This window comes from Chelonoidis abingdonii, chromosome 7, assembly GCF_003597395.2.
Source record: "Chelonoidis abingdonii isolate Lonesome George chromosome 7, CheloAbing_2.0, whole genome shotgun sequence".
Classification (NCBI taxonomy): domain Eukaryota; kingdom Metazoa; phylum Chordata; order Testudines; family Testudinidae; genus Chelonoidis; species Chelonoidis abingdonii.
The window spans coordinates 104,253,104-104,275,338 of record NC_133775.1 but is presented as its reverse complement, the minus strand read 5'-3'; the positions used below and the strand labels follow the sequence as shown (position 1 = coordinate 104,275,338).

The window sequence follows — 22,235 nt, the reverse complement described above, 5'->3', positions numbered from 1 at the left end:
ATGCTTAGAGGCCATTAGTGAAATCATTGTGGTTCTTCACCCAGCATTTCCCAAGCAGGAGAGGGGGAAAATAAATGATGCGAAAGCAGAACATTCCACTGCTGCTTCAAAGACATTTCCTGCATTGTATTGACATTTCTATAGAGCTTTTCATAAGCAGCATCTCAGAGGATTTTACAGGTCCACAAGTCACATGCCTTTAGTGGGCCTCATGGGCCAGTTTGTGCTCTCAGAGGCACACATCTGATTCCCACTACCTTTGTTGGAAATTACACGGACATTTCCAAGGACCGAATTTAACCACCTGGTTACGAGTAAAAGAAAATACAGAACGTTCTTTCTCCTTGCTAGCTCACATGCATCTGTGACCAGGTGCATCACAACAGGATAAGCTGCAACTGTTATAGAGTGGAGCAGTTTAACCACACTATTTAAGGTTAATCACTACCCTTATCTTGAGGCCTTCCACAGCTGTTGGTAAAGTCATCAGGGAGTGCATATCTCAAAAGAACATCAGCACAATTATTTGCTCAGGAATTCAGACAGTATTCTCAACAAGTGCCCTGTGAAGGCTGAAATACTGGATTACTAGTTTTCCTTCCCATAAATAAGTTTCTGATACTTTGCCTATGTAAGGCCTGGAAGGGTTTTTTTGGTGTTTTATTTTTGATTATTCCTGTGGCCATGCACAGACCCAGATTCTTGGAACGTCTATGATGTTATTTAATTGAAGAAATCTAATCAAATCATGATATTACAGAATTCATAGGATCAACATTTTTTCATTTAACTACAGAAAACAAAGGCCAACTCATGCAGCAATAGCCAAATGTCCTGGCCAAATTCCAAATCAGGTTGTTACACCGTAGTCCATACCTACTTAAATTCTCTCTCTAGTTTCAATTGGCTAAATTATTTTTTTACTTTCCCACATAACCCCTCCTTTCTCCCATGCATACAACACACATTTTTCCATTATAGACATGTGCTTTTAATCATGCTTACTGATCTGCTTGGTACTCAACAGAATTCTGGATCTTAGAGGTAAAAAAGCTAAAAGAATAATGGAGACCCTCTAGGCACAGTATTTGTCCTTGTCTAAATCTCTGAATCAGAAAACTGAGTTAGTGAGCCAAGTATTTCTTCAATATAATAACTGTAAAGTATCTAAAATGGCCCAACCATTGTATTTAGGGCTCTTAATAGTCTATTGAATTCTAGTTTATGTCCTAGAGGCACTGATAGGGCTTAGGAGAAAGAATGGCAGCAGTTGTGTTTTGCAAATTCTTTTGTTAAGAAAATTGAGCCTCTCAAAGATCAGATGCTGTTTCAGATCAAAGTCTTGAGAGTCCAACCTGAGGGCATTGTTATGGCCTTCTGATTTTCCTTTCAGTACATTTAAGGCAGAGATGGCAGTCTTGGAGACAGATGGGCTATATCCTGCTCATACATATCACACCATGAATCCTGACTGACTCTGGTGAGTCACTGAAGTAACTGAGAGCAGAATCTGATCCTGTTGTACAGAGACCAGTCCCATGTGGTCCCAACCAGAAGAGACCTATCTCTCTAGGGGTGAAGGGCAGCTCTTTCCTCAGATCTCCTCTTTCCCAGGCCCACTGACAAAGAGACCCATTGCACCTCCCTCTCTTAGGCCTTGCTCAGCTTTGTCACTCCTGCTCCCCTAGGGCAGCCAAATCTGTGGGTTCAGTCTTTCCATCCCCATCAGAAGGTGCAGCTCCTAGCACTTCCCAGCTGGGAAGGAGCCACTGCAACCCCTCAAAGGAAGTAGCTAGGAGCCTAGTAGGAAGCACCCCTTCTTCCCAGCTCCTCCACCCTCGCTCTTAAGCGTGGGGTGCAACAGACTGCTGCTAGCACCACCCCTTTCCCTGATTAGCCCCACCCCACTTGCAAGCACCTCCCCTCAGTGTAATAGCCATCTCCTTTCTAGGTAGCCTCGCCCCAGGGTGGGTGTAACTCCCTGAAGAACCGCCCCCTCCTGGTTTAACCACGCCCCCAAGTGGGTGTGACTCCCCAGAGCCCCGCCTCCCCCTCATGGCGATGGGTGGAGGTGGGGCTTAGTGCGCCTGCGCAGCAGGCGGGGACGTAGGGGCTGGTTGTTGTCGTCGGGCTCGGTGCGCCGAGCGCGGACTCGGGCTTTGCCTGAGAAGCGTGGGGGGCGAGTCAGCGCTCCTGGAGCCCCGGCCCGGGGAGGGGCCCGGACCCGGAGCCGGACATGGCGCGGTAGCCGTCAGCGGGAGCGGCCAGGCAGACGGGGCAGCCCCCGTGGCACCGAGCGGATCCCCGCCAGGGGCTGCGAGTCTGAGGGGGATCCTGAGGCGAGGGGGGAGGGGCGACGAGCTCCCGACCGAGCCCGAAGCGCGGGGGGAGGAGACCTGCCGCCCCGGCGGGCGCCCGCTGCGCGCCCAGCCCGGTGACCCGCGGTAGGGGCAGGCGGCTGGGGGCACTGGCTGCCGCCCGCTCTCCGTAGCAGCGCGGGCACAGAGCGGGACTCTCCGCCCGAGGAGAGCGGGGGCTGCTTCGAGCCGCGCCAGCCCTGCGCTGACACCCGAGGCCGGGCTGTGGCGGGATGCGCAGCAGCCGCCCGCGCCTGTGAGTCCAGTGTCGGGGGGGTTCATCGGTAGCTCACTGGGGCTCCCCGCAGTGCCGCTGGCCCGTGGATGGACTGCCTGGGGCCCGAGGGCTTCCCTGCCGCCTGCCGTGCCGTGAGTCCGCGGCCCCGTTCTGCGTGCGGGGGAATAAACACGCGCGCTGGGCTGTAGGAGGCGGCTTGGCCTGTGAAGACACTTTACATCTGTGCTCGTTCGACTTGGGCTGAAGATGATGCTCGCGAAGTGGACTTGCCAGTATTGGAAGCGTCTCTCTTCCTTGCCAGCCTTGGTCCTGGTTAACTGTTGTGTCTTGCTGGCAAGCGCGGATAATACCAGTCAGGCGTATTACACAGCCCTCATCAATGTGACTGTACTGAACCCCGACCGAGTCAGCCCTGTCTTACTAAGGATCGATCGTGGACGCTACGGGCAGGATTCCCCCAAAGTGGAAGTCAAAGGCCTGCTTCTGGCCCCAGTGCCTATCAACGGAGGTAAATATCGTTGACCATCTCTTTTCCTTTGTGGTGAATGTAGGGGCTGTGCCTTGAAAGTGTCCCAGATCTTTGTATAGGTTTTGGATGGTATGCTTGATTATTGAGTAAGATTGTGTTGGGTAGCACACACAAAATAAACCCAGCTACGAACAAAATAAACTTGGCCGATGCTGTCTTGCGCTGTGGTGACTAGTAAACAATCTAATCTGATCTCAGAGTAAATCATTCACTTGCTATCTGGTAACTGCACTGTCAACAAGATATCTCTGTGTCAGGCTTGCAGATTTTCATTGTTATCTCTGGCAAAGAAGAGGAGGGAGGACTTCCCCTTGCTAGAATATTCATAATCTGTTTCTGAGTATGCTAGTACTGAGCAATTGTACAGGGTTCAGCAAGTGTTAGTCATGTCGAGACTCATGCATTCTTTCTGAATTAATGGCAGTGTTTAGATATTAAGTATTTTTGATACATTACTTTGTTTAATGCATTATCTCCAATGTCAAAATTGCTAAACTGTCCCTTCTCAGAACTTCCATGCTAGATATTTATCAGGAGAATTTGATGTGTCTAACTGCATGAAACTACTTGATAGTGTAGTCAGTTATACACTTAACCTTATTTCTATGTATTTGCCGTTACAGGAAGTCACTAAGCTTGCATCCTGGTGAGTGTCAGACTCCCACAGTATGCTTGCATCTGATACAAGCAATACGCCACATATGTGGCTCTGTAATTACGCCTTACACAGATTTCATCTCTTATTAATCTGTGCACTATTTTTGTAACTAGTATGATATTAGCATTTTAAATAAAATGTGAATATAATAGCTTTAACTTTTTTGTTGGTTGCATTCTGATAAATAAAATGTGAGATTCTTTGAGAGACTATTAACCTATTCATGTTGTTCTTTTAATGATACTAATCTTGTCAGGGGTGGAATTAAAGCCATTAACTAGGAGTACTTAAGCAAGTCAAAATAGTAAAAATTTTAAATGGTATTTCTTGAATTAAATAATGTATCATGGGGTTTGCAGGCTGCTACCTTTCTTGGATAATAGGCTTACCTGATGGATCATATCTGGCTCCTAGCATGTCTTCTGGATGCTGTACTTCTGCAGTGAGAGAGGAGACTATAAAATAAATTAATCTTCTACTGCTTGTAATGTAAACCCAGAAATTAATATCTGGTATTTTGGGGGTGGGGAGGGGCAAAGTGTACATTTTTAAAAGACTTGAAAATATATTTTGAATTGTTATAATTATCTGTCACAAATCCTAACATCACAATATTATGTTTTGATGTTGAAGGCCACTTATAGGGTTTGCCTTGACTAGGCTAAAATATGAGTGGATTTTTTGTCTTTGTTTTTCGGAATATGGTAATATGTTAAAAGTCTAGTGTAGTGTCAAGGCAAGTTGTATTTTAGCACATGCTTGATGATCTAGTTGAAGCCCTGAGCTTCACTAGAGTTTTTAGAAGTGTTACTTAGACCATGCGAAAATAACACATTCTGAAGAACACTTTTTTTTAATCATAGTCAAAATAAAACCATAGAATGATTGTTCCCTAAAGGCACTTGGGAGGGATGGATTTGGAATTCAAATAAAGGCCCTCCAGTGGCAGTTGACCTCTTTTTGAGTCTCTGTTCTCTCCCACTTCCCCCCTCCTTCCTCACCCCCCGAAAACTTCATATGAAATGAAGACGCTGTCTTGGTGAAGTGGAAGGAGATGCAAAACAATGTCTTATAGATGATAGGTATCTCTTTAACATATATTGTTTTTAGTATATGAAAGAGTCTAACAACCGGATTTCCTTTACCGCAAAGTGCTGCATTTTTTATCAATAAAAATTATTGATGAAACAATTCTTAATTCTATTTTAGCAGTCTTTTCCATTCTATTCTGATAGTCATCTCCAAAGAGTTAATGAAAGTATTTGTCAAAGGATGATGGTATTTTCACTGGAATAACAAGAGAAAAGCTAAATAAAACCTTAGCAAGTCCATTAACAGCCTTAAAAATGTAACATGACAAATAATTTCAGCTAGGCAGCATGGTGAATCATGAAATTGCAGACCTGAATTATTGCGGTTTTGACATGCTGTAATCACTAATGTTTGATATGTCATCACTTGCTGAACAAGTTCAGTTCTGTCCTTCAGCTTGTCAAGAGAAGCCTATAAAGGTAGACCTAACACTCTTCCACTCTTCCTTTAATCCTTTTTATGAAGTGCTTTATACTGCTCTGTTTAAAACCTTGCATATTTTGCTTTATTTGTGCAAAGACAGTTTTCCCACAGGTAAAAATAATAGTATCACACAGTTCATTTAGTGTAGAGAATATTGAAATATTTATTTCACAAGCTATAACTAACGTACTTGTTTGCACACTTATAAATAGTCTTAAGGGTTTTCTGTTGGTTGTATTGCTGTATTTGATAAGTGAGCCTTAATGCCTTCCTGCTACTAGCAGTTGCCCTAATACCTCTATCATTGTCTGTTTAACTTGCCGCAAGAGTTTTAGAAGATGATAATAACTCTTAAACCAGAATAACTAGTGCAGTCCTTTGCTGTACATCATCTCTTTACCTGTCACTTAGGCTGAGCAGCAAAGACCTTGTATTGTGATAGTATATATTCAGATTTACTGATAGTGAAGTTAGGGCTTGGTAGCAGCCCACTCAATCACTGTCTTTCATGGAATTTTCGTGAACCTGGGTGCTCAGCATAATGACTTTGCTTGTGCATATACCGAGAGCATTCATGTGTTGAGGACCTGAAGTGCCCCTCTTTGTGTGCAAATGTTACTTCAGTGCACTATAGTCTCTTGTTCATTGCATATAGAGAAGTAAATTAATTTCACGCATAGTGGCATTAGGACCAATCCTGAAGATGTTTAACTGCCATAATGGGACAACTCCTGGTACTAGGTAGTTTTCATGATGTGGCTCTTTATTTACTCAATATTTTTATATGCTATTAAAACAAATTTTTAAGATGCTATGTAGTCCCCTTTTAAGTGGTGGTTTTCCCAGATGTTAAAGATGTGATTGCATCATGCTGCAATTTTTTTACACTTATGCATTTTTCCCTTCTCTCCTGTCCACATATGTAGCTGAAATACTTCCGGTTTATTACTCTGTCCTGTTAGTATGCACATTAAGACAATTTGATTTCTCTGTGCCTTACTAAAACTTGTGTGAACTCAATATCAGGTTTCAAAAGCTGTATTCCACTCAAAGAAACTGTACTTGATTAGATGGTAATTCACAAAAGTGATTCTGTGAATATAAATTGCTAGTGTAACTTGAATGGTATGGCTATGGCACAGTTACCCTAACATGGAAATATAGCATGAATAAATGTATACCTTTTATAAGTATGATAATATAAAGGCTGAATAGCTCATCTGGTCTTGTGTTCTCCACTTACATATGTTTTGGTTCCTTTTCTCATTACCTCAAAAACTATAGTTGGTTTTTTTTAATTGTTCAAAACCAAGTACTTAATTTTTATCCTGAGAATATGCAATTTCTAAATATAGAGATGATCATAAAATAAGTACTAATGGGGAAACCACAGATTACTTTGACATCAGTACTGAATAATTATGATGAAAGAATTTTTTTATAGGTCTATTACCAGCTTCTCTAGGACTATAGGTACAGTTGGTATTTACCATTTTTAAAGATTATTCTGTCACTTTAAATGAGCAAAATTAATTCCTTATTTCAATATCGGTAAGACTCTGACAATGTAGTTTTCTAATGGATCTTTTTGTAATGATCCCAGTGGATTCTTATTGCTTGCTCTACCTTTTGAAATTTTCTCTGGAAGATGTTTTTTAAAAAGGAACTAAGTATTTTATGGAGTGTATATTTTTTTTCCAAAATGAAAAATCTTGGGAATTGGGAACTTGTAGTGGTCAGTATTTAATCCATGATCACTTGTGTATGTATACAGTCCAGGGATTTAAAACAGACTTATAAAATAAACCAAGGTAACTAAACCATAGGAATTTGGCTATTATAACTTGTTTTTCCCAGAGATGCTTAGTATCAGTGTTAGAAATGGTGTACTCCCATCCTGCAATTTCATTGGCTTAATATGTGAACACCTTGAAACCTCTTGTTTTTCAGCCATTTTCTGTTGGAGGCAGATGGGTGAGACTTTTCTGAATACTTGTTCCTTCTTTGTGTGAAAAATAAACTATTGAGCAAAATAAGGCATGCCCTTTTCTGGGGGTTGAATATGCTATTTTTGCAAATCCCAGTCAACCACATACTGTTGCATAGTACTGTTTTATTATTTTTTATTATGACAGCACCTATGGAGCCTGTTTGGGCTCTGCTATACTAGGAGTGTACAAATAAAACACAATGCCTGCCCCAGATTGTTCACAGTCTTGAGATTTAGACAGTATGTGACTGGTGACTAGACCAACAAACAGGAGCAGGGAGAGCATTGTGAGGAAAGGGTTGTGGCAGAGATGGGTGTGGATGCATATAGCCTAAATCATGTCAGACAATAGGGATTAGGAGATATAGCTAGACTAAAACTGTACTGGGGTTTACAGTTGTAATTAAATTTTTTTGTTGAGCCACCAAGAAAAAAAACAGATTAATTCTCATTACAAAGTGCTTCTCCTAATGAATTTAGTTAAATCCAAAACACTACCTTTTGTAGCTAAAATGCCCTTTTATGTAAACTCTGTTAGTTTTTTAAAACTAACTGTGTCAGATTTTGTACAAGCACTGCTTTTTAAAAGACTATCACACACATGACAAAACCGATACTGCCCCTTTAAAATAGGAGGAAGTAAGGTGACTGCTGCTTTTCTGCCATTAATTCTTCTAGCTGGAGTTCTATACTCTCAGTTCTATTGTATAAGTCTTATTATATTTTTGCTGCAAAAACCTGCATGTTTGAATGTTACCTGAGTTAGACAACTTTGGGAAGAGCTGCCAGGCATTGCTGGCCCGGTAGCACAGCTTGTTTTGAACTTGCTCATGTTAACAAATCCATATTTCTGTAGCCCTGCAAATAGCGGGTATCTGTGGATATCCACTTCCAGGGATGAGGATATCTGTAGACCATTTATGAGGATACCAGCATGGATACGGGTACAAATTTTGTATCCATCACAGCCCTGCGTGGTAAGAGTGGGTGAGCAGCTGTGAGGAACCGTGGCGCGGATCCTCCACCTGCCTTGGGTGTGTGGGACTCGAGCAACCCCTGGCTCCTGTCCCTGCCGGTCAGGGCGGAGGGCCTGACGGAGGGCCTGACGGGCAGGGACAGGAGCCAGGGGTTGCTCGAGTCCCACACACCCAGGGCAGGTGGAGGGTCCGCCATAGCTCCCCCCAGCTGTCTGCCAGCTCCTACTGTAGCTGGGCAGTGGCTCTGAGCCACCCCCTTTCCCAGCCAGAGCCGGGTCAGGGAGAGCTGCGCTAGGAGCTGTGGGGAACCTGAGTATCTCCACCTGCCCTGAGTGGGTGGGCTAAGGGACAGGGACGCTGGGCAGGGAGACTGGGGGCAGGTGCTGTGGGCAGCTCGGGCACCCTGCCCAGGGCAAGTGGAGGGTCCATCGCGGCTCCCGACAGCTGCCAGTACATCTCTCTCCGACCGGCTGCAGAGGCGGGGGGTGCCTCAGAGTCTCAATCCAGCCCCTAGTGTAGAGCCCTGCAAATCCACGAATATCCACATCCGCAGATAATTTCTGCAGATTAGATGCGGATACACATTTGTGTATCCATGCAGGACTCTACATATTTCTTCAAAGCAGAGCCTTTTTCTTCTAGGTTGTTCAGTTTCTACAGCTTTCATAAAAGTTCTTGCATTCCTAGTAGCAGCCCTCAGACAGCAAAAGACCCCTATCTCTCCCTGGACAACTTGTTAATGAGGGTTCCATTTACAGACAAAGCAACAATGGATACCCAACATGCAACCTGGTTTCTGGAGGATTGTGTCGTCTTGTTGCATCTAAAGAGACAAATATTGATTGTGATTAAAAATTGAGACACCACCTATAGTATAAGGTGTTAGTGTCATAAAAGAGGCAAGATAAGTTAAGGGCACTCACATGAGAAGTCTACAACTTCAGAGACCTCAGTCTCTGTCTCTCAAGAATGTCATGCATAGATATGCCAGTAAGGGCCTGAGTCCACATGAGGCTTCTTCAGAGGTTCTGTCTTTTCCATACACTCTGCTGTCTTGTTTAGTAATGAATCTCTCTCTCCCCAAACTGCTACCATTTTCATCTTCTGGTGATTGAAGGACAGACTTACAAAAGGATTCCTTGTATGTAAGGAAGATGGAGCAGTCATAATGACCAATGCCAATCTAGGAGAGTGGAGTACTCACTGAAGGACAAAGATCAGAGACCTGATCCCAGGAAGAGAAGAAGCACAATATAAACTGGCTAGAGGTCAGGACCATCCAGTATGGGTTCACAGCATAGACTCCTTCTGTGCATTTTCCATAGTCTTGTAATGACAGACCACATCTCTGCCATGGCCTGTGTAAACAAAATGAAGTATAACCACGTCTTCATCTTTCCAGAAAGACACAACTGTTGGTGTCTTGGGCAGAGCAAACCTGTTACCAGTATGTACCATACATAATAAGGGAAAGCTGAATACCACCACAGTGAGGCTTGGCACTGGGAAGAAAAACAAAGACCCACAACACCAAGGCAATGGACCTGTTAGCTTTTTCTTGCAACCACACAGTGTCTAGCTAGTGTCTAGCTTTTCAGGAGGAGGGTTCATGAACTTGGCCAGCAGCCACTCCTCAAATGGTTAAGAGATTGGAAGGAAAACACACTTATACCTCTTCCAGCACCACTACTTGTTGAGGAGAACTATTCAACATGGCAAGTAGATCTACCCGTATTTCTACTACAGAGGGACCTGCCTGTTGTCACAAGGGCCAATCTTGCACCGAGAGCTAGACAGGCTTGAACTAGCTGCCTGATGTGAGAAGAATTGACTGTAAGAGGATAATCTGATATGGTCACTGTGTGTTTGGTCTCAAGGAAGACATCCAATATGACTTATTTAATGATGTGGTCAAGCACTGGTTTAGGGATCTGTGACACTCTGTACCCCAGAGCAACACCCTGGCACCTCCATATTCACCACTGTCAATATAATTGATATATTTTGTACAAAGTATGCCTTGTGAGGTATTTTAAGTCTTGATCTGTTTAATATTACTATCCTGTTGGATTGTATGTGCTATCATTGTATGTGAAGTTATGAAGTTTGCTATGTGTGTGTTACTAAAATATGTTGTGAAAAATGTTCTGTACATTTCAGGTACAGAAATGGTGCAGCCAGACACTGATAATGGCCCGTTAAGGGGAATCATTCACACGAGGACTAACCCAGGAACTGTATACAATGGAGACCTCTCAGAGAAAGCACATAGACAATGGAGACTGCTTGACTCGTATAGTAACAAAAGATCTTTCCAGCAAGCTGGAAGAACCTATAAAGGAGGGGAAGTGATATCATCATTTGGCCTTATTTCCCCCCTCACCTCCAAACTCAACATCTGGAAACACGTCTGGAGGACAAACAGTGAACTGGGGAAGTGGTTCCAGGCTAGAAAGGAGAATCCCAACCTGTGTATTAAGGAATTATACCATCAGGATGAGACACTGTTTGATTTAAATCCTGTCTAGTTTATAGAACTCAGATTTACTTTTATTTCTTAGGTAATCAACTTTGATCTGCATGCTTATTACTTATTATCACTTTAAATCTATCTTTTTGTAGTTAATAAACCTATTTTTATATCTAAAATTGTGTTTTGCTTGAAGAGCTTGAGAAATCTGATCAAGAACAAAAACTGGTGCATGTCCATTGAGGGAGGGGCGGACTGGGTAATAAACTTACACTGCTCAGGCTTCTGACCAGGGCAGGACAGTACAACCCTGAGATCCTAGGCCGGGGAGCTGTGGGGAATCGGCTGGAGCCTCTGTATTGTTGGTTAATGAGTGGCTGGTGAAAGTATTCATGTAACTCAACTGGGTGTGTCCTTGCCTGTGGATGGCTGTGTAAGGGCAGTACTTGGAGTGGTTTGCAGCTTGTCACAGCATCACAATGTGAGAGGGAGCCCAAGTTGGTGAGACAAAGGGCTCAGCGGTTCCCCAGTCCCAGGTTGCATCTTAGGGATCCCATCATAGGATCAAGGCATCATTTCATCAGAATTAGCCAAGGTTAGGGGAACTTGAAGGTGGTGGCCATGTAATTGTCTTTTCACACATTTTCCAATTCTGTAACCAGGACATCGAAATGTCATCTGATCTTCCTTTTGAGAGGAGCTGTACTGTGACCTTGTGTGCATGTAAAAATGTGTACATAATTGTAATATCTGCCTTTAACTGGGTTCACGTTGCTAATAAAAGACCATTATAACCGATGTAGACCTTAGACAATGAAAAGGAATATTTCTTATCTGTACTTACTGGAAAAGTCCTTTTGTTCAAATAGTAAATTCAGACTGGCCATTCCTTGGGTAGAGTATTTTCTGTTGTGAACTTGGATTAGAATTGATCTCTATGTTGAAGGAAGTTTTTGTTTTTATTATGTTCTGTCTCCTTATGCAGAAGTGCCCATAGTTACTTTCTTGAATTAAGTGTAATTTCCTTAATGAGGTAGTGAAGATCCTTATTTTTGGTTATGGAAATTGCTTATGGAGAGTGGTGCACCCCTTTGTGCCAGTGGCTGATGATCACTTCAGTCAATAGACTTGTTATATGCAGATTAATTGAAACAGAAGTTGAGAGATGTTTTATGGCTAAACATTAGATCCCACTAGTTATGAAATGGTAGTTTGCTAAATTGATTGTGCTATAATCTGTGAGAAGAATGTCCAAACTGCATCACCCAACAAGTTCACAGTACAGCAGAAAATATAGGGAAGAGGATATGGGCCAAATACTGACTGTGCCAGTCCTAAGATGGACCTATATGCTGGTAACAGATCACTTTGAGTTAGCCCACATAATTGCACTTGCATCTATAGTGAAAAGTACAAAAATAGCTTTCTGTTTATTGATACTTTTTCTACAATAATGAAATGACATAAATGACTTCTGATCAGATCTCTTCATATGTAAGTGATTTGTATTAGCAATCATTTAAATTACTCTTAAATTGCTTTTCATTATGTCATGGAGACCATCCAGCTGAGATATTCAAGTCCTAGGCTTATGAAAAATATTGTACATTCCAAAAGGCATCTGAATAACTAAGCATAGATGACGGATGATAATGGACAACTATTGACAATAAAACTTGCTGACTTAGTTCGGTTATCTGTCCCTTACAGTGCTGATTGATATGCTCAGCACTGGTGTATAGTAGATATTCTATAAGAAGGGGGAGTGATTCACTGTAAGACTTAGATCCTCTGGAGTGTATTAAAAACCATATTAAAACAAAAAACCCACTAAAAAGTACTGACTCTCCATTAGTGTTCCCTGTACACTGTGCAGTTGTCAGCAATAACAGACTTTATGGAACTTATGCTACATACATAGGATGGTGAATTTAAAGATGTTATAATGAGTAGTGGTACTGTATCTCAAACAAGGATATACCTATAATAAAATTCTATTATTCTCATTTCTAAAATTTTTCAGACCCTGTCTTTTCATGATCAGTTTGAATCCTTAATATGTTTTGACTGCTACAGGAGACTGTGCACCTTAGTATAGTTGTGTTTTTAATTTTTACCACTTGTAATTTCTGGTTTTGGTCATTAACTGCTTCTTACAGGATTGCTATGCTACATTTTGTCCCCCTCCTCTAAGTTTCATGACTTCAAAATTAATTTTTTGCTAGAGATTATAACTTGTCTAATATTTGTAGGGTATATATTGTCCAGGCATAAGTAGCGTTTAAATAAATCAAGTTTCTGGTTAAACTACTACAAGTGGAGTTTTTCTGCTGGTTTTAGGTATTTTTCTTCAGGCTCCCTTTAATAGAGAACTTGGCTATAATCTTCCCATGGTTGCTTAGTAGGGGTTGGTAAAGGCTTTCACTCAATCTATTGTCCTTACCAACACAGCTGGATCTGATGTGGATGATTATATCCTCCGTACTTGATCAGAGCTTTTGTCAGATTTATTACAACTGACATGTCTGAAGTACTGTCTCAGATATCTGACTTAGATGTTTCCAATATTGGCCAAAAAATCTTTTGTCAGGCTTGTTGCCTCTTCTGTAGGAAGGCCACCTAACTGAATCAGTAAATTACAGCAGTTTATTCCAAGCTTCTAGTGAGAAATGCTACAACAGCTTTTTGTAGTACTTAGTTGTCCCTCACGTGGACTGCTGCATTTATTGTGCTGTCATACCTTAGGTTCTCAGTTCTGGGAACTTTTGTATTTTTTCCCCCTGCTTCTCCAGATTTCTGTGTTGCTGAAGTACAAAGTCTAGAATAAAGCAACAAAGAGTCCTGTGGCACCTTATAGACTAAGATGTATTGGAGCATGAGTTTTTGTGGGTGAATACCCACTTCGTCAGAAGCATGGGACAGATCCAGACTAACACAGCTACCCCTCTGATACATAAAGTCTAGAATGTCTCAGAAGCACTGGTTTACACAATTGGGTTTCTGCTTCTAACGTGCTCTTTCTTTTTGGAAAAAGTAGAGCTGTCTAGATTTCTTAAGGACACTGCATCAAGACCACGTAGTATTGTTTGACATTAAATAAATCAGTACTGCCTTTAGATGAATTCAAGACCTTGCTTATAGTTTGGCTCACTTGTGAATGAACACACAGCTGCCTCCCATTTCCTATTCATTGTGAAAATAGGGAAAAATCTAGAAAGAATCTTTTTGTTCTGTACGTGAACAGCGAACTGTGTTGTCTTTCACTGCTAGTGATCATAGCTAAACATGGTTTAAAAACCATAAGTGATACAAACATACTGAGACTACTACATAATTTCCTTTTTATGAAACTGGGATATTTCTTAACTCCACTGTGATGTCAGACCTTTTATTATTCTAGTTACTCCATTTTTAGCTCTTAATTTCTGTTTTATTTTGCCTGAAGTGCTCAAAAGCATCGGACCACTCTCTAAATTAGAAAACTACTTTGAAAAGTGAATTTTTTTATGTTGTATACGTGAAATCATGACCTATTAATAAGGGTCAGATTTTTGTCATGGATATTTTCAGTAAGAATCACGGACAGGTCATGGCAATAAACAGAAATTCACAGAAGCCTGTGACCTGTTCATGATTTTTACTAAAAATATCCCTGGCAAAATGGAGAGGGGATAGGGTCCAGCATCCGCAGTGGCGGGGAGCTCTGGGGTCCCTGCCACGGCTGAGCTGCCATGAGGGGTACCTCCTCTTTAGCTGGGCTGCCACAAGGGGTCCGCCTGCTGCAACTGGGCTACTGCAGGGAGCCCCGTGTCAAGTGGGAGCTCCAGGGGATCCCCGCCATCTGCCACAGCTGGGCTGCTGCGGGGAGAAGTTTGCCACCTGCCGCAGCTGGGATGCTGTGGGGAGTCCTGCTGTCCATAGCTAAGTGGGAGCTCTGGGGTCCCCCTGCTGCTAGGAGATGGTGGGGGCCTGCCAGCAGTGTCTGAGAGCTGCGGGGCTGCCTGCTGACAACTCCAGCCCGAGGGCAGAAAATGTCAGAGGTCTCCGGAACTCATGGATTCTGTGACTTCAGTGACCTCCGTGAAATAATCGTAACCTTACCTATTAAGCATACTAACAAACATACCTTTACTAGACTAGTACACTTGCATTTCTTACTGTAAAAAGACTTTGTGGTAGTTACAATGGATGATACATTTTATGCTACATTCCATTAAAACTTTCTGCAGCTGGAAGAGGATGATGATGGAAATGTGCACTAACCTTTGCTCTTATTTGAACATGTCATCAATATGACTAAATCTGTGTCTATTTCAGTTTTCATTCTGATTTGAGACCAAACATTACTGCATACTCCATGTTTCCTTTTGCTCTTTAGGAAGTTTAACCAAGATAACCTTATCACTTAATATGAGTTAGTCATTCTAATTCTTTCAATGTAATACTTTAAAACAAAACTAAAATTTTCGGGGAATATTTTCTCTCAAGTCCCAGTAGTTCCTCTCATAGAATCATAGAATATCAGGGTTGGAAGGGACCTCAGGAGGTCATCTAGTCCAACCCTCTGCTCAAAGCAGGACCAATTCCCAATTAAATCATCCTAGCCAGGGCTTTGTCAAGCCTGACCTTAAAAACCTCCAAGAAAGGAGATTCCACCACCTCCCTAGGTAACCTATTCCAGTACTTCACCACTCTCTGAGTGAAAAAGTTTTTCCTAATATCCAACCTAAGCCTCCCCCACTGCAACTTGAGACCATTACTCCTTGTTCCGTCATCAGGTACCACTGAGAACAGTCTAGATCCATCCTCTTTGGAACCCCCTTTCAGGTAGTTGAAAGCAGCTATCAAATCCCCCCTCATTCTTCTCTTCATAAAGCTTAGTCAGAAACATCTAGTGTGTGAGAGAGACCCTTTTCTTTCTCTCTTACATAGCTCCAGTACTGGTAATAGATCCTGCATGAGTTACTCCTGGGGGAATTATAAATTCTGCAAACAGTATTTTAAAATTCTGCATATTTTAAAATACCTGTCAGCTAATTTGTAACAATAAAGGCAACACAGATTCAGGAAATTTTTTTTTGACAAATAGATTCCTTACTAGGCATATTGATACAGAACTTTGAGTGATAATTCATTTAAACCAGGGGTTCTCAACCTTTTTCCTTCTGGAAGCCTCCCCACCCATGCTATAAAAACTCCATGGCCTACCTATGCCACAACTAGTTTTCTGCATATGAAAGCTAGGGCCGGCGCTAAGGGTAGCAAGCAGGGCGATTGCCTGGGGCCCCACACCATGAGGGCGCACCACAAAGCTAAATTGCTCATATGGTGGCTGAATTTCCTTTCCGAATATTTTATAATTACTGAGGGAATAACAAAATACAGTGATCCCATCAAACCATTAATAAAGCAACATACAAATCAAATTTTATGACTTTTTTTTCTTATCCTTATCTGAACAAAAGATAAAACTAGCCCTGAAGTGGTAACTTAACAACAAATAATATTTTCTATTGCTGTAGGTACTAGTTCTATTCCGTTATAAAATAGTTTAAGGTTTATAATACCTTTTTTTTTTTTTTTTTGCTAAATTTGAGTGATGTGTGAAGGGATAGTGATTTGACTTAATGTAAAAGATGTATGGCTACAATTTTCACACAGTTTCAAAATTCTGGAATGAGGGTCTAAATATAATATTTCTTGTAGTAAGAAAACTTTTAAGCTTCCATTCTAGTTTCAGTGGGCCTGGCAGCACTGGGTGATCTTCACATCCTAGATAGTATAGTATCTAGTTACAATGGAATGTATTAAAAATGGAGCAATTGTCAAACTTTCTTACCTCATTTGTTTAATGTTAATCTTCTGATGTCTTTGTTTCCTATCATAATTACTTTGTCTTGCCTCTTGCATATTGCCCATCTTTGCTCCCAATACTTCTTAGTCTTGATAATGATTACAATGAAAAAAGTAATCTCATAATCTGATTAAACTGTTATCCCAGGATAAAATTTGCATGCATTTGCTTTTAAAAGAAAATGCAAACTTAATAATATTGGATATAGCTTCTGCTTTGAGCTGCAGTAGTTAAGTTAAAAATAGGAAATTAGAGATAGTAAAATATCCTGTGAGTTCTCATTGTTAAGCCAAGGAGTTTGTGTGAAATTCTAGTTTTACATTGAGCTTCATCTTTGGATGTGTGTATGCTATGCCACAGTTATTGGAATCTGATTTTGCTGAAGAAAAATATGTATGCCTTTGGCCCTGGGAATTTGGATGTTTTTTTGCCCTGCTCATGATATTCTTTTTTTCCCAGTTCATAGACTACTGCTCTGAACAAGTGGGAAGTATTGATTAAATAGCAAACAGCTTTATCTAAATGTAGATAGTCAAGGTTGGTATATCCAAAGCTTGACATACTTTTTTGTCCCTTTTGCAGAGTACAATGTAAATTGAGGGATTTTTAAAACAAATACATGTGCTACTTGTGCTTTTGTAACTGGTTTGTTGTACTTTTAAATAAAAACATGCGCAATACACAAAGTACTCTTATGATTATCATAACCTGATACAGTATCAGTGCTCCTAAAATCCTTTTTTGTGACTCGGTGCCACTCCTTAATGGTTACCATAAATCTTAAAATAGAGGGGTTGTATGTCAATGTAATGGAAGAAAACACCTGATTTTAAAGCAAGAGATTCCAGTTTCAGACTTATAGATTTCAGAGTTTTGTTGTATACAGAGTCAGAAAAGAAATGAAATTCAGATTTAAGAATTTGTTTAAATAGCTTTTATAACAATGCCTGAAGTATTCTAATCTAACCTTGCAGAACCACCATGAAGATGTATATAACTTACTTAGCTAATTCTTACTATGTTGATGGGAAAACTTAATTTCCTGTCAAATTACACTGGTCTGCAATTTTTGAGAAGTTGTCTGCTTCAGAGATAAAATGTGGTATTTATTATGTATTTTGATGTGCTGAATTCAAATACGACAATTAAAACAACTGTTTCTAAGATATTTAAGTTTTTACATTTTATGTCTATGTATATTGTGTAGATAGTAGAGTTTTAATCATAAATTGTAAACCTAGGTCTTTTCATGTGTTTATGGTTGCTTTACATGATATTTCACCTGTCCTGTTTATGTAACACTTTAAAAATCAGCAAAAGGCTTATATAAATACAATTTATTATGAAACCAAAGGCAAAAAACTATTATGTACATAGTTTAGTCCTATTCAGTGTCTACTCGGCGCTTTTTGGCTTGTCTCTTGTATTCATTAAATGGAGCATCTCTTGTCACTGTCCAGCAATAGTCTGCAAGCATTGATGGGCTCCATTTGCCCTGATAGCGTTTCTCCATTGTTGCAATGTCCTGGTGAAATCGCTCGCCATGCTCGTCGCTCACTGCTCCGCAGTTCGGTGCAAAAAAATCTAGATGAGAGTGCAAAAAATGTATCTTTTAGTGACATATTTGACCAGGTTTTGTTGCGTTGAGAGAGGTTTTCCACAAAATTGTAATTGTCATGATGTTTTTCTGAGAGAAAATTTTGGCCAACTTAACTTGGGGGAAGGGGCTTTTCCCATGCCGTCTTTTCTTGGCCAATCAGTCGCGTGGCAGTTCAATTGCTTCCCCACTCTCAGAAGTTCACGATCTGAGAGCAAAGACACTTACTTTATCTTAGCTTCACTTAACCTGGAAATTTTCCCGTGGTACTTGAAAGTGCTGGTTTTGTACTGGCTTGACAGTTTTACATGACCCAGTTGTATGTAGGGTGGTAAAAATATTCTTGATTAAAGTGGTGGATGTGAATTTCTGCAGGTACATGATGTCAGGGATGGATTTTTTGTTGTGGAATCTCTTTGCACGAAACTATCATTCTAGAGAAACAGGTACTTTGTTGTTAAGTTGCAGAAAGTAAGAGGCTCAAACCTTTCAAATGCACAGTTGACATGTGTTGGTCATCTGTTTATGCACCTCAAAAGTTGTTTCATGTTGTCATAGGTTTCCTTCATATGGACTGCATGACCAACTGGAATTGATGGCAAAACATTGCCATTATGCAGCAAAACAGCTTTAAGACTCGTCTTCGATGAATCAATGAACAGTCTCCACTCATCTGGATCGTGAACGATGTTGAGGGCTGCCATCACACCATCGATGTTGTTGCAGGCTACAAGATCACCTTTCATGAAGAAGAATGGGACAAGATCCTTTTGACGGTCACGGAACATGGAAACCCTAACATCTCCTGCCAGGAGATTCCACTGCTGTAGTCTGGAGCCCAACGGCTAGACTAGAGCCAATCAACAATTTTAAGCATCATTTTCGTTCTCAGTGACCCAGAATTAGTAAAGTTTAACTACATTTATTTCAGAAGCATTTTGGCTGTAGGGCAGTGTTACTTGTCCCAGACAAGTGATCAAACACTTTTTTTTGTAAAGATGTCCCTAATACAGGTTCGTCCACTCAAATGAAACGAGGATGGATAGTAATCTTTAAAATTTCAGAAGAGATCTTTTAACCATTTGAAAGCCCCATTTGTCACATTCTCCTGCTCCTGGATGGAGTCACCTCACTGCATGTTAAACAATGGGGACCTTTGTCTGGCTCGTTTGAAGGTTGTATTGCCCCTTTAATGGCAGCTAGATTGTTACCTGCTGTGTGGAGACAGCTTCGTACCAGGTCAGTGTGGGGACGCTAGGTGACCAGAAGAGAACTGTTTATGCCCACGTCTATGCAGTAAAAGCCCTCTTTTCACCTGGACCAGGCTAAGCAGTGCCCACCTTCCCACTCATGGAAGTAGCTGAAATACCAGGTTTCATCATGATCAGCTGTGAGCATTATGCTAGTCTCCCCTTTGCTTGGGGGTTAGGAAGGATCTTTTCCCTTACCATCAGATTGACCAAGACAAGGTGGATTTGCTTGCCTTCCCCATAGCAGGTTGAGGGCTTAATGGGGGACAAAGAACAAAAAGGACAGGAGTTAGGCTGTGATTATGTAAGCTTGGGACGGATGTCCAATACAGGTGCTTCATAGGGAATGAATATGGTGATCAGATAAAATGGATTGGGAAAGCAGCTCCCTGGGTATATGTAGATGAGTATGGAATTACCTGCACTGAACAATTTTATCTGCCAGATTCTCCTAGTCATGTAGAAATAAAGTTTCAGCATAATTAAAGCGTATCCAGTGTCTGCTGTCCTTCCAGCATAGCCGGACAATGCTTACAAAGGCCTTCTGTTTGGATTCTTTGTTACATGTAGTAGGCTAGATGGTAGCGTAGTAAATATCACAAACAGACTTGTCCAGAAAATGCAGGTTGCCATGGAGAAGGACATTTTATTACCCTTTTAAAGGGCACAAAGTTATAGCATACTTGACTTAATTTTTTTTTATTAAGTGCTATCTGAAAAGCTTTCGGAAGCCTTACTGTGTTTAAACAAAACCACTGTTTTAACCTTATTGGTAGCTAGTGATATTTTTACTTTTTGGCAGTTGAAGGGCATAACATTGACTCTTTTTTAAATACTATAGATGTTACTACTTTGCTCTCTTGTAAGTTACTATTTAATAATGTTACAGTTTCTTGACTGAAGCAAGCATTAGTTTTTCTGTCTAAGAAGTAAGTTTCCAGCCACGTGCAAACAGAACCATTTTTCACTGGTGTCAGCTGTTGTACCATAAGTGATGTATTGTACCTTGATTTTTGTCCCTTTTGTATGGTGGGTTGGTTTCTCAGTGTTCCGGGAGAAATTGTATGACACTTGCACTTTTACTATAGGCTGGGTGAGGGGTACTACAGGAAGGCTCAGATAGAGGTCTTGAAATTAAGCATAACTGATATTTTTTTTCTGACAGTATATTAATTCTGTAGTAGAAACCTGTTAAGTTGGTTAATTAGTTGCACCAAAATGTTCTTAAGATAGACCAGTGACAATTATTAACATTAATCTGTACTTGACTGAACTGTTTTGAAAGCTTGTTTTCACATCCTCCTTTGTTTAGCCATACTTCACACTGGAATGATATTTATAACTGCATTAAAAGGGAGAAAACCCTGTGTGGCTGAGAAACAGATGCTTGGTAATGCCTATGGCACATAAACCATATTTTAATGTTGTTTTTCCCCCTGAGTAAGTATTGATTCAAATATTAATTCATTGTGGAGTTACAAATATCTTTGTGGTCACTAAATTAATTCTCAGGCATATATATTCACAGCTCCTAATGAGTGTGAGGTTTTAAAACTATTTTTTGAAGGGGACTTTCCCTTTAAGCATGCAACTTGTTTTAGGCTTTGGTTGCCAGAGAGTAATAACTATCAAGTATAAGACAACTGAATTATTTGGCAAATGTTTCTTTTTGTTTTCCTTCTAACTTTTTTGCCAGTTTGAACAAATCCCTGATGTATAAATTTCTCCTTTTTTAGTGGTGGATCGTCTGGGCTGTGATCCTCGAACACGTTTCCATGTTCCTCCGAATACCAAGCAGTGGATTGCCTTGCTGCAACGAGGAAACTGTACATTTAGAGAGAAAATATTGCGAGCAGCTTCACATAATGCCACAGCTGTGGTCATTTACAACAATATATCCAGTGAGGAACCTGTCACTATGACTCATCAAGGTAAATAGTATGAAGTCTGTTTCTGTTTTGTCCCCTTTGCCCTCAGGATATTTTGCTGCCATATAAACTATTTTTAAAGCACTCTTGACCAGGGCTTTGGAGCTGTGCTCTGGCTCCACTCCAGCTCCAGGCAAAAACCTGCAGCTCCATTGCTCCAGAGCTGCTCTGCACTCCAGCTCCGAGCTCCGCTCCAAAGCCCTGTTGTTGACATAGTATACAACTACTTCTTAAGTGTTTGTACCGTTGGCTCTTTGCAAATATGAGCAAGTACACAATATAGTGAAATACAATGAATACATCTGGAACTGTGTTTTTGGTTTTGTTTTGTTTTTTTTTTTTAAACTTTCAGAGGAATACTCTTATCCACTGAGTAACTTTTTTTCTTTCTCCTTTTTGGGATCTTAGAGCTATCACTTTTGTTTCAAATCTTAGAGCTATTGCTTATTGGAGAGGCAGAAAACAAAACAGTGTATAACTGAGAAGAGCTGTAACTTTATACAAAACATCTGAGAGTGAAGAATTTTTATAGTAATGGGACTCATATTGGAGTTTTGAAGGCTGGGTGTGTGCCCCTGTTTTTTTGGCACAAGCATTCCTAGGTTGGTGTTGGGACCCATACCACGCTGAGATCATGCATATGGCCCACAGGAGCACTTCGTCCTAGGCAGCTTCTGTTTTCCTTGCTGTGCTTCCCTGGCAAAACAGAATACGTTGCTACCTGGTAAGCAATAGGAAGAAGACCCACTGATCCATATTAACATGTGGAATTGGGACAACATTGGCAAAATGGATACTACACATCAAAAAGACAGGGTTTGGGTCAAAATAAAAAGCATAGGTTTATTCATGCTGTATATCTCAGGTTGTCA

General features: G+C 40.9%; 1 protein-coding gene across 3 annotated transcripts in view; it reads left to right on the top strand.

Annotated features, from left to right (window-relative positions):
* Positions 1–2,578: 2,578 nt before the first annotated feature.
* Positions 2,579–22,235, top strand: part of RNF130 (ring finger protein 130) — an 80,308-nt gene continuing 60,651 nt past the window's right edge. Inside the window, exons 1-2 of one of the 3 annotated variants that reach the window (XM_032772249.2) lie at positions 2,579–3,103; positions 21,172–21,366. In XM_032772249.2, the coding sequence (XP_032628140.1) occupies positions 2,842–3,103; positions 21,172–21,366 (457 nt within the window). In that variant the 5' untranslated portion in view covers positions 2,579–2,841. The remainder of the gene's footprint in view (positions 3,104–21,171; positions 21,367–22,235) is intronic. The other 2 variants (XM_032772250.2, XM_032772248.2) reach the window with 2 other exon arrangements.